Raw genomic sequence first — 13284 nt, forward strand, 5'->3', positions numbered from 1 at the left:
ACGGCACTCCCCCACCGCACCCTCCACATGGCCTGCATCCCCCCCCCCACCGCCCATCCTATCCTGGACTCCAGGATCTAGAATCTAACAACTGCATGTACTCCTTGTCCTGACCACTGGCCAGCAACTCTCTGAAGTGGGACCTCCGCCCAAGTGAGGGTTAGAAGACCTGTCTCCAACCATTACTCCATAGAGCGTTAAATGCCTGGGGGGGGTGGGGGGCTGCGATGATTAGCAGGGATATGTTCCGAGCCCACTCTGAGTGGCGGGAAAGCCCCCTAGAGAATCCTGCTCCGTGGCTCTACAAATCAGAGGAAGCAATATTTCAAATTATTTTTCATTTCTTTGTGAGGTGTGGGTGTTGATAAAGGCCAGCATTTATTGCCCATCCCTTTGAGAAGGTAGTGACGAGCTGCCTTCTTGAACCACTGGAGTTGACGTGGTGTAGGTACATCTACAATGCTGTTAGGGAGGGAATTCCAGGTTTTTGACCCAAGGAACAGTGACATAGTTCCAAGTTAAGATGATTGTTGGAGTTTAATAAAATGGGGATCTGGCCATCCCACTTTAGAGCCAGCAGGAGCCCTGCTTTGCCTACGTTGGGGAAGGCCTACCAGAACTAAATGCCCAATAGGCACTTCTCGATTCCAGGAAACTCGTTCAGGCATCGAGTGCCTTTGAATTTGCTTTTTGGGCTCCCTGCAAGTTAACAATCCCATGACCACTGATTGAATACTAGCAGCAGCAGGGTAAGCCCTTAATTGAACTTTAATTGCCAACTAATGAGCTTTAATTAATTGGTGGGAAGGCCATCCATGACCACCAATGGGCAGCAGCTGGGATCTGGTGGGCATCCCCACGCAGTGCTCTCCCACCTGATTAAATATTAAATATTCTCCCGCCTTCAAACCCAATGCAAGGTATGTAATCAAACTCCGCCCAGTGTGTGATTTGGAGAGAAACTTAAAACTCGTAGTGTCTGCTGCCCTTGGTCTTCCAGATGGTATCGCATAAGTATCTAATTTATCTCACAAAATTAAAAGTAAAACAGATCATAGAATCCCTACAATGCAGAAGGCCCATCGAACCTGCACTGACAAAAATCCCACCCAGGTTCTATCCCTGTAATCCTACGTATTTATCCTGCTAATCCCCCTGACACTCAGGGGCAATTTGGCATGGCCAATCAAACTAACCTGACTGTGGAAGGAAACTGGAGCACCCGGAGGAAACCCATGCAGACACGGGGAGAATATGCAAACTCCACACAGACAGTGACCCGAGGCCGGAATCGAACCTGGGTCCCTGGAGAGATTTAAAATGTTAATTGCTAAATAGTAAATTGCCCTCTTGAAGGGACTGCAAAAGACATCTTCTCCTTCATTATAACAGAGATTAACAGCCTTCATTATTTGCTCCTGCGCATCTATATTTAGGTTTGTTGACTATAAAATTCAGGCATTCAGGAATAGATATGGGAGCAATGGTGGAAGTAGGAAACCATGAGTCAGTCTATTGAAAATAGTAAGTACATCATGGAATTGTAAATAAGCAATCAAGTTCCACATAAAAAGAATGTAAATATGATAAGTTCTGTGATTTCGTCTCATTATATTCAATGAGCAAACACAGAGTTTTGAGCAAAGGTAACAATAGTATTTCCAACCCACATCCTATTTTCAGGTTTCTATAAAATCAATTGAAAAAAAACTATTTAATTAATATGTTCATGACACATTTGTTGCATTTCTTAATGAGTTCTTCAAATGTAGCTAGGAAATGCACAGTTGCATCATTTAGATAATCCGCAATTAGCAAGCAATATTGTACATATTTTTGATAGAGATTTACTGATTAAAATGTAAATTTCATGGCATTGTATCTTTACAGCAAGTTATTTCAGTCACCCTTTTGGAAATATCGGCCAGAATTTTCCAACCGTTCACACCCCACCGCTGCTGCAAGCGAGGAGGGAGAAGTTGGAGCTCCACTGCAATGGGAGCAGAAAATCCCGTTGGCGTGAATAGCTGGAAAATTCCACCCATGGTGTGTAAAATTTGTGGAGTAATTTCTAAATGACCTATGAATTGTCTGCAAAGAATATATTTTTACTTCCAGGTTATATAAATGGTTACAATAGATGTTAATCACCTTTTCATTGAAACATAGAATCCCTGCAGTGCAAAAAGAGACCATTCGGCCCATCGAGCCTCCACCAACAACAATCCCACCCAGGCCCCATCCCCATAACCCATGTATTTACCCTGCTCACCCCCTGGCCATAAGGGGCAATTTTGCTTTGCCAATCCATTGAACTGGCACACATCTTTGGACTGTGGGAGGAAACCGGAGCACCCGGGAGGAAACCCACGCAGATACAGGGAGAACGTGCAAACGCCGTACAGAGGTTGGAATTGAACCCGGGCGCCTCCCTGGCACTGTGAGGCAACAGTGCTAACCACTGTGCAATCGTGCCACCCATCTGGCCTCATTTATTGTTCCTTGTGATATCATTAATATTTGCTTCTGAAAATTGGAATACGGTTTTCTGCAATCAGTAGAATAAAATGATCTACAATCTATGAAATTATACAATTATTTGAAATAAATAACAAACCACTTGAAAATTGAGCAGATCAGAAACAAAAAAAGTTTGAACAGCAATCAATTAAAATATTTCTCTAGCCATCTTTTTAATATGAAAGGCTTTCGATATCATTTTGAAATATACTCCATGCATTGCACTGCTTACCTGTATAGGCAACACCACAAGGGCAACGCAGATCATGATGACTACTAACAATTTGGAGGGCCAGATCTTGGGTGTGACATCACCAAACCCCACAGTGGAGAACGTGACAATGCAGAAGTAAAGGGAATCAAACAGGGTCAAGTTATTCCCTGCTCTTTCCAAATGTTGTATTCCACAGATGCTTAAAATTGAAAAGAAACATTGCACGGTTAAAAAAAATTGCATAACATTCCAAACCATACAAGCTAAAAACCATCTTCAAAACAAGGGGATGTTTTCATTCTGTATTCCTAGGTTGCTCAATAATCTCTAATGTTTGCAAGTATATCACATCTCAAGCTATTCTTTGCTAAAAACTTTTTGGGGAGGTGTGATTGCTGTTTAAAAGTTATTGAATGTGTAAAGTAACTTGATGCATTCTCCAATATAAGACCATAAGACATAGGAGCAGAATTAGGCCACTCGGCCCATCGAGTCTGCTCCGCCATTCAATCATGGCTGATATTTTTCTCATCCCCATTCTTCTGCCTTTTCCCCATAACCCCTGACGCCCTATTAATCAAGAGCCTATCTATCTCTGTCTTAAAGACACTCAATGACCTGGTCTCCGCAGACTTCTATGGCAAAGAGTTCCACAGATTCACCACTGTCTGGCTGAAGAAATTCCTCCTCATCTCTGTTTTAAAGGTTCATCCCTTTAGTCTGAGGTTGTGCCCTCTGGTTCTAGTTTTTCCTACCAATGGAAACATCCTCTCCACGTCCACTCTATCCAGGCCTCGCAGTATCCTGTAAATTTCAATAAGATCCCTCCTCATCCTTCTAAACTCCAACAAGTACAGACCCAGAGTCCTCAACCATTCCTCATGCAACAAGCTCTTCATTCCAGGGATCATTCTTGTGAACCTCCTCTGGACCCTTTCCAAGGCCAGCACATTCTTCGTTAGATATGGGACCCAAAACTGCTCACAAAATTCCAAATGAGGTCTGACAAGCTTTAGACAGCCTCAGAAGTACATCCCTGCTCTTGTATTCTAGCTCTCTCGGCACAAATGTTAACATTGCATTTGCCTTCCTAACTGCCGACTGAACCTGCACCTTAACCTTAAGAGAACCTTGAACAAGTCCCTTTGTATTTCTGGTTTCCTAAGCATTTCCTCATTTAGAAAATAGTCTATGCCACCATTCCTCCTTCCAAACCTCACACCTTTCCACATTATATTCCATCTGCCACTTCTTTGCCCAATTTCTTAATCTGTCCAAGTCCTTCTGCACCCACCCCACCCCCCACTTCCTCAATATTACCTGTCCCTCAATATATCTTTGTATCATCTGCAAACTTAGCAACAGTGCCTTCAATTCCTTCTTCCAAATCGTTAATGTATATTGTGAAAAGTTGTGGTCCCAGCGCCGACCGCTGAGGCACACCACTAGTCACCGGCTGCCATCCTGAAAAAGACCCCTTTATCCCCACTCTCTGCCTTCTGCCAGTCAACCAATCCTCTATCCATGCCAGGATCTTACCCTTAACATCATGGGCTCTTAACATATTTAACAGTCTCCCATGCGGCACCCTGTCAAAGGCCTTCTGGAAATCTGGAAGTCCCCTGGTTCACATTTATCTAACTTCCTTGTTACCTCCTCAAAGAACTCTAACAGATTTGTCAGGCATGACCTCCCCTTGACAAAGCCGTACTGACTCAGTCCTACTTTATCATGCACTTCCAAGTACTCTGCGATCTCATCTTTAATAATGGATTCTAAAATCTTGCCAATGATCGAAGTCAGGCGAACTGGCCTATAATTTCCCATCTGCTGCCTCCCTCCCTTCTTAAATAGCGGTGTTACATTTGCTACTTTCCAGTCCTCTGGAACCCTCCCTGTCTCCAGTGACTCCTTGTAAGAAGTTTAACAACACCAGGTTAAAGTCCAACAGGTTTATTTGGTAGCAAATGCCACAAGCTTTCGGAGCCTTAAGCTCCTTCTTCAGGTGAGTGGGAATTCTGTTCACAAACAGGGCATATAAAGACACAAACTCAATTTACAGAATAATGGTTGGAATGTGAATCCTTACAGCTAATCAAGTCTTAAAGGTACAAACAATGTGAGTGGAGAGAGCATCAAGACAGGTTAAAGAGATGTGTATTGTCTCCAGACAGGACAGCCAGTGAGATTCTGCAAGTCCAGGCAAGTTGTGGGGGTTACAGATAGTGTGAAATGAACCCAATATCCCGGTTGAGGCCATCCTCACGTGTGCAGAACTTGGCTATCAGTTTCTGCTCAGCGACTCTGCGCGTTTTGTGTCGTGAAGGCCGCCTTGGAGAACGCTTACCCGAATATCAGAGGCTGAATGCCCGTGACCACTGAAGTGCTCCCCAACAGGAAGAGAACAGTCTTGCCTGGTGATTGTCGAGCGGTGTTCATTCATCCGTTGTCGCAGCGTCTGCATGGTTTCCCCAATGTACCATGCCTTGGGACATCCTTTCCTGCAGCGTATCAGGTAGACAACGTTGGCCGAGTTGCAAGAGTATGTACCGTGTACCTGGTGGATGGTGTTCTCACGTGAGATGATGGCATCCGTGTCGATGATCCGGCACGTCTTGCAGAGGTTGCTGTGGCAGGGTTGTGTGGTGTCGTGGTCACTGTTCTCCTGAAGGCTGGGTAGTTTGCTGCGGACAATGGTCTGTTTGAGGTTGTGCGGTTGCTTGAAGGCAAGAAGTGGGGGTGTGGGGATGGCCTTGGTGAGATGTTCGTCTTCATCAATGACATGTTGAAGGCTCCAGAGGAGATGCCGTAGCTTCTCCGCTCTGGGGAAGTACTGGACGACGAAGGGTACTCTGTCCACTGTGTCCCGTGTTTGTCTTCTGAGGAGGTCGGAGCGGTTTTTCGCTGTGGCGCATCGGAACTGTCGATCGATGAGTCGAGTGCCATATCCTATTCTTATGAGGGCATCTTTCAGCGTCTGGAGGTGTCTGTTGCGATCCTCCTCATCCGAGCAGATCCTGTGTATACGGAGAGCTTGTCCATAGTGGATGGCTTCTTTAACGTGTTTAGGGTGGAAGCTGGAGAAGTGGAGCATTGTGAGGTTATCCGTGGGCTTGCGGTATAGTGAGGTGCTGAGGTGACCGTCCTTAATGGAGATGCGTGTGTCCAAGAATGCAACCGATTCCAGAGAGTAGTCCATGGTGAGTCTGGTGAACCTGTGCATGAAGATGTTGGCATATTGAGGTGCGAATTTGGCCCCCATGGGTGTTCCGTGTGTCTGGATGAAGAACTGGTTGTTGAAGGTGAAGACATTGTGGTCCAGAATGAAGCAGATGAGTTGTAAAATTGCATCTAGAAACTGGCAGTTGTCGGCGCTGAGTACTGAAGCTGTTGCAGCAATGCCATCATCGTGGAGAATGCTGCTGTAGAGTGCCGAGACATCCATTGTGACGAGGAGCGCTCCTGGTTCAACTGCTCCATGTGTGCCAAGTTTCTGTAGGAAGTCCGTAGTGTCGCGACAAAGGCTGGGGGTTCTTTGTACAATGGGTTTCAGGATGCCCTTGACATAGCCGGAGAGGTTCTCGCACAGGGTCCCATTGCCCGATACAATGGGACGGCCAGGTGTGTTTGCCTTGTGTATCTTCTGGAGGCAGTTGAGATCTCCAACGCGGGAAGTACGTGGGATGAGAGCACGAAGGGTGCTCTGAAGGTCCGTATCAAAGGTCTTGATCAGAGTGTTGAGTTGAGTTTTGATCAGAGTGTTGAGTCTTCAGCGCACAGGACCTTCAACCAATGCTATACACTAGATACATCGATGACATCTTCTTCCTTTGGACTCATGGTGAACAATCACTGAAACAACTATATGGTGACATCAGCAAGTTCCATCCCACCATCAGACTCACCATGGACTACTCTCCGGAATCGGTTGCATTCTTGGACACACGCATCTCCATTAAGGACGGTCACCTCAGCACCTCACTATACCGCAAGCCCACAGATAACCTCACAATGCTCCACTTCTCCAGCTTCCACCCTAAACACGTTAAAGAAGCCATCCCCTATGGACAAGCTCTCCATATACGCAGGATCTGCTCGGATGAGGAGGATCGCAACAGACACCTCCAGATGCTGAAAGATGCCCTCATAAGAACAGGATATGGCATTCGACTCATCGATCGACAGTTCTGATGCACCACAGCGAAAAACCACACCGACCTCCTCAGAAGACAAACATGGGACACAGTGGACAGAGTACCCTTCGTCGTCCAGTACTTCCCCAGAGTGGAGAAGCTAAGGCATCTCCTCCGGAGCCTTCAACATGTCATTGATGAAGACGAACATCTCGCCAAGGCCATCCCCACACCCCCACTTCTTGCCTTCAAACAACCGCACAACCTCAAACAGACCATTGTCCGCAGCAAACTACCCAGCTTTCAGGGGAACAGTGACCATGACACCACACAACCCTGCCACAGCAACCTCTGCAAGACGTGCCGGATCATCGACACAGATGCCATCATCTCACGTGAGAACACCATCCACCAGGTACACGGTACATACTCTTGCAACTCAGCCAGCGTTGTCTACCTGATACGCTGCAGGAAAGGATGTCCCAAGGCATGGTACATTGGGGAAACCATGCAGATGCTGTGACAACGGATGAATGAACACTGCTCGACAATCACCAGGCAAGACTGTTCTCTTCCTGTTGGGGAGCACTTCAGTGGTCACGGGCATTCGGCCTCTGATATTCGGGTAGGCGGCCTTCATGACACAAGATGGCGCAGAGTCGCTGAGCAGAAACTGATAGCCAAGTTCTGCACACGTGAGGACGGCCTCAACCGGGATATTGGGTTCATGTCACACTATCTGTAACCTCCACAACTTGCCTGGACTTGCAGAATCTCACTGACTGTCCTGTCTGGAGACAGTACACATCCCTTTAACCTGTCTTGATGCTCTCTCCACTCACATTGTTTGTACCTTTAAGACTTGATTAGTTGTAAGGATTCGCATTCCAACCATTATTCTGTAAATTGAGTTTGTGTCTTTATATGCCCTGTTTGTGAACAGAATTCCCACTCACCTGAAGAAGGAGCTTAAGGCTCCGAAAGCTTGTGGCATTTGCTACCAAATAAACCTGTTGGACTTTAACCTGGCGATTTATCCATCTTCAGACCTTTCAGTTTCCCTTAGTGTTGGCCACTCACCTGCACCCCCTGACTCTCCTGGAGCTCTGGCGTCCCACTGGTGTCTTCCACCATGAAGACTGATGCAAAGTAACTATTCAGTTCCTCCGCCATTGCTTTGTTTCCTATTATTACTTCTCCAGCTTCATTTTCCAGTGATCCAATTTTTGCCTCTCTCTTCTCTTTTACATATTGAAAAATACTCTTCCTATCTTCTTTTAGATTACTAGCTAGCTTACACTCACATTTCATCTTCTTCCCCTTATTGCTTTTTTAATTGTCCTCTGCTCACTTTTAAAGGCTTCCCACTAATCCTTGCCACTTTGTATGCTTTTTTCTTTTGCTTTTATGCTGTCCTTGACTTCCCTCGTCAGCCATGGATGCCTCATCCTCCCCTTAGCATGTTTCCTCCTCCTTGGGATGAATTTCTGTTGTGCCTCCCGAATAACTCCCAAAAACACCTGCCATTCCTCTTCCACGGTCTTCCCTGCTAGGCTCCCTTTCCAATCAACTCTGGCCAGCTCCTCACGTCTTTGTAGTTACCTTTATTTAATTGTAATACCGTCACATCTGATTCCAGCTTCTCCCCCTCAAACTGCAGGGTAAATTCTATCATACTGTGGTCACTGCTCCCTAAAGGTTCCTTCACCTTAAGTTCCCTAATCAAGTCTGCCTCATCACACATCACCAAATCCAGAATTGCCTGTTCCCTAGTAGGCTCTGTCACAAGCTGCTCCAGAAAATCCATCTCTGAGACATTCCACAAATTCCTTTTCTTGGGATCCACTACCTACCTGATTTTTCCAGTCCACTTGCATATTGCCTTTTTATATGCCTTTTCTATCTCCTGATTTATTTTCTGCCCCACATCCTGACTACCGCTAGGGGGCCTGTACATAACTCCCATCAGGGTCTTTTTACCTTTGTGATTCCTCAACTCTACCCACAGAGATTCTATGCCTTCTGATCCTATATCACTTCCTGCTATCGACTTAACTTCATTCCTTACTAACAATGCAACCCCGCCCCCTTTGCCCATCTGCCTGTCCTTCCGCTAGGACACATATCCTTGGATATTTAGATCCCAGCTCTGATCCCCTTGCAGCTACAATATCGTACCGGCCAATTTCAATGTGCGCAACCAGCTCATTTACCTTGTTGCATATACTGCATGCATTTGGGTACAACTCCCTCAGTCCTGCATTGACCACCTCCCTTCTCATACTTGTCACCTTTTTTGCTCTGCCCGAGATTAGATTCCTGCCACCTTCTGTTCTATTACATAGTCTGGAACTTTACTAACTTCTCCCGAGTCCTCAGCTCCATTAACCTGCACTTCTACCCTCTCCTTTAACTTTTGATTTTCTAATTCTCCATACAACTGAACCCTCCCCCCCACTATTTAATTTAAAGCCCAATATTAAAATATCTTGTTGACATAACCATGTAACATCTGTACGTGTGTATAAGATTAGCAATGACTAAAAGGCATTTCCTGACAAAATATGCCCTGCTTGTTATTCATTCTGTTATGTTGCAACAGATAAATTATAACTAAAAGATAAAACAAAAAACTTTTTCAGTGTTTCATGTAAAATTATTAAATAAACCTTTGACAGTATTGGAAACAGATTGCACCAATCAAGACATTCAAACATTTAATACTCAATTTGAAATCTAGTTTGAAATGTCATTCACTGAGAGAACTTCACTAGCTAGCGCCTGACTAAACATCTAGACAGTTAATGGCAGTGAAAAAATTAAAGCCTAGCAAAAAGATCACAAACCCTAGATGACATACAATTTCACAATTAAGGAGTGGCATTGTTGATGGTCATTGATAATTCCCTTGATTATTGTTCTGAAATGTAATACAAAGTGGCAAGTTTCTGATGGATAACATTTGAAAATTATTTGCCACTAACATAATTCATCCAAGTGGAGGAACAGATTTAGCAGTTTAAAGCTGGGCTATCGGCAGAATTATTTAGAGCATCCTGCAATCTCATGGCCTGACGGATCTTTCTATTCTACTTTATCATCAAGCCATGAGATCAATCCTCATTCAAACAAGGAGTGTCAGAAGAGTGTTCCACAAGGTCCATGATTTAAAATGAGAAGCAAGTGGTGAATCTATAGTCCGAGACTAGCGAAAGAGTGGATTACAGAAAGGCCATTCTATTTTCTGCACGCATCTGTGGTACTTGAAAAATTACTTTTGTGAGATTAACAGTATACTTACACTTGCTGCTTGGATGTCTCATCCATCCTGCTTTCCTTCATGTCAAAAGAAAATTACTACAGACAAAACCATTATGAGAAGCGTTTTATTTGTTTGGAACTTTTTGGCTCCATATTCAATGAAAGACTGAACCTGAATTTCAATTTCTTCTGGAATGACTTTAAACGCAAAAGTAATGTGTGATATATACTTGCTGATCTCCTACAGGTACAGTAAGAAGTACAGTGAAAATCACACCTTGATGCGGCTGATGGAAAAACAGACGAATGGGCAAAACTTGAGCAGGAATGGTTTGGAGCACGTCTTGATATTGTATTTTGCAATAAGCATGGTTGTATAATTACAGACCTGTTGTTGCCTTGATTTTGTGCTCTACAAACTTTTGAAAATGAAAAAAGATTAATAAAATATTAGAGAGTGAAGGGTGTCTAAATTAAATGCAAGAGAGGGTGAGAAAAATGAGAGCTGAGGTGGATGAGGGAATGAGGGAGTGCAATTTTACAGGTCCCCACCAGTGAGTTTGCAAGCATGGGGACCTGTGAAAATATCTAGGTGGCCTTCCTGATACCCTTCCCCCAATCCCTGACCTGCACGGGGCAAACAAGGACAAGGGTGATCTGCTGCCATCAGCACAACCAAGGCCCTTAAGTTGAAGGCAGCTTCCTATCCAACTGCAATTTATCAGCCAGTAGGAGTAGTTCATGGATGGAGGGGAAGCCCAGCAGATCACCCTGCTTGGGCCTCAGGCAGGAAAGGCTGGACACACCATTATCAACCCTCTTTTCAGATTGGGTTCCCTTACCAAAGTCTACCATACCATCCCCGAGACCTCCCTCCCCATCTAGCCTTGTCAACTCATGCCCCACCCCCTCTCCACGCACCCCATGTGTCTCCCCTTCTGTCCCCACTATGAGCCCCTGCACCCTCTGTTGCTATGTACTCCTACTGGCTGATAAATTGCAGTTGGATGGGAAGCTGCCTTCAACTTAAGGGCCTTGGTTGTGCTGATGGCAGCAGATCACCCTCGGCCTTGTTTGCCCCGTGCAGGTCAAGGATTGGGGGAAGGGTATCAGGAAGGCCACCTAGATATTTTCACAGGTTCCCATGCTTGCAAACTCACTGGTGGGGACCTGTAAAATTGCACTTAACCTGATGGGACTGTTTATAATCCCAGCAACAATAACCACTCCTGGTAACGCTGCTGTGACCAAAGAACTGCCAATTAATCAAATAGTTGGCATCTCTCTAAGGTGGGACTTCCTCCTGAGTGAGGGGCGGAAGTCTCATCTGAAGCCAATTAATGCTTCTCGCAGCATTAAATGGCTGTGGAGCATTAACTGGCTGTGGCACAGCCTAGCATTGGTGGGGATAAGTTCCCCTCTGACTCTTCAGTTGGCAGGACAGGAAACTGTGCCATTGGAAATGTCCTGCCCAGAGCGTAAGGAAGGAAAAAAGGTCTAGATTTTCAGCTGGGTGTCAAAATGTCTTTCTGAATTGGCTGCCACTACACAACCAGCATCAGTTTAATGTCTAGCATTAAATTCAAAATCTATTCCCAGGTGTTGATGTTATTTCAATCTTCAAAAAAAAACACAGCTGCTTAACTTTCTCTTTTTTTTAAGTTAAAAGACCTAAATGCAAATAATGGTTAATACCTTACTGAGAGAGGTTGGAATTTTTAACACAGGATGCATAGAAAGAGTTAGAGAGAGGATAAGGTTGTGGGGAGACATAGAAAACAACTCCCCCTCAAAAAAAAAGAGATCAAGGCAGAGTAGATTCTTTCTTCTTTCTAACTTGTTTTAAAAATATGCACATTGAATTTTGACAGCAAACAAAGCTTATTTGAGAAAAAGATAGGAAGTTGGGTGATAGGATAGACTGCCTACTGATACCTGAAATGATTGTGCTTTGTTTAATTTTATCTTTTGCCACTTTGACTATCCAACTAATTGCTCTTTATCAACTCCACTCGGAAGACAAGGGCAGACCTTGAAAATTTCAATCCTACTTCACCTCCTGATTAACAAACAAGGATACAAAAAACCTCATTACATCCTTGCAGCTCGAATTACTAGAAATTAATTGATGGAAATAAGTCATATAATATGATTTGAAGCACATTACAATATGTTTGTGCAAATTTGGGTGATGCACTGTATGTCCAATGTAAAATGGTCAACAATTTTGTCTAACATATGTTTAGTATCTCATAATGTACAGATCAAGCTAATTCAGTTGAAGATGGCCCATAATTTCATTATACCCAGCACAGGAGGGAAAAATTATACTCTGCATCAGTGATTCGGCATGGTGTTGTGACTCAGGGCAATATACTTTCTTCACATTTTGTGACATTGTCCTTTCTGGGAGATGCTGTCTTTTATTAGTAAAGTACATTTCTTGAAATTAACATTAGACAGTGAAGCATACAGTATATCAGAATGATTTTACTAATATTGCTCAAAGGAGGTAGCTACATATTCTCACCTCACCTTTGAGGGACACAGCTGCATAGATTAGTATTTTATAATGCAGCAACGTGGAACTGTAGCACAAGATCTGCAAAGGACTGAAGATAACCTTTGGACCATAGGATTTGGCTGTTGGGAGTTGTCAAGGTAGAAAGGCAAGACTGCCTTCTTCAGGAACTAATCTCAAGGAAAAGAAGAGAGATATGATGGATGACATTGCATTTGTTCTGAGATGGAGCATGGCATCTGTCCCTTTATTTATTTTGTTTACTTTTATTTACTGTTTCTTTCGTGTTTTTGTTTAATTGGTTAATTATGGGAGTGAGAAAAGTCAGTTGCATAACAGAAGCTTATTGGGATATTTGCACCACATTTCATAAGGTTAATGTTTTACATAGCAGGCTGGATGTCAACTTAAATTATTAATTGTTCCTTATTATTTTATATATAAAAAATAGAATTAAGAAAATTGGGGAAAACTGTTTTAACTGTTTTATTACTTTCAAAATATACTAAATGTTTTTTTTATATATCAGATTGCTTGGTTTTACAAAAGTTAAGGATATGATCATTCTTTTGTACCACAAATAAAGAACTATTTACTCACCCTGTTGCATAATATTAACATTGCCTTAATGTTAT

The 13284-nt window shown here is 43.7% G+C and overlaps 1 protein-coding gene across 3 annotated transcripts in view; it reads right to left on the reverse strand.

Moving 5' to 3' along the window:
• The window catches only part of kcnt2a (potassium channel, subfamily T, member 2a), a 743558-nt gene that overhangs the window by 377737 nt on the left and 352537 nt on the right, over positions 1 to 13284 (reverse strand). For all 3 annotated transcript variants that reach the window (XM_078218141.1, XM_078218140.1, XM_078218139.1), the window contains exon 9: positions 2753 to 2933. In XM_078218141.1, the coding sequence (XP_078074267.1) occupies positions 2753 to 2933 (181 nt within the window). The remainder of the gene's footprint in view (positions 1 to 2752; positions 2934 to 13284) is intronic.

Source organism: Mustelus asterias, chromosome 8 (genome assembly GCF_964213995.1).
Source record: "Mustelus asterias chromosome 8, sMusAst1.hap1.1, whole genome shotgun sequence".
Classification (NCBI taxonomy): Eukaryota; Metazoa; Chordata; class Chondrichthyes; order Carcharhiniformes; family Triakidae; genus Mustelus; species Mustelus asterias.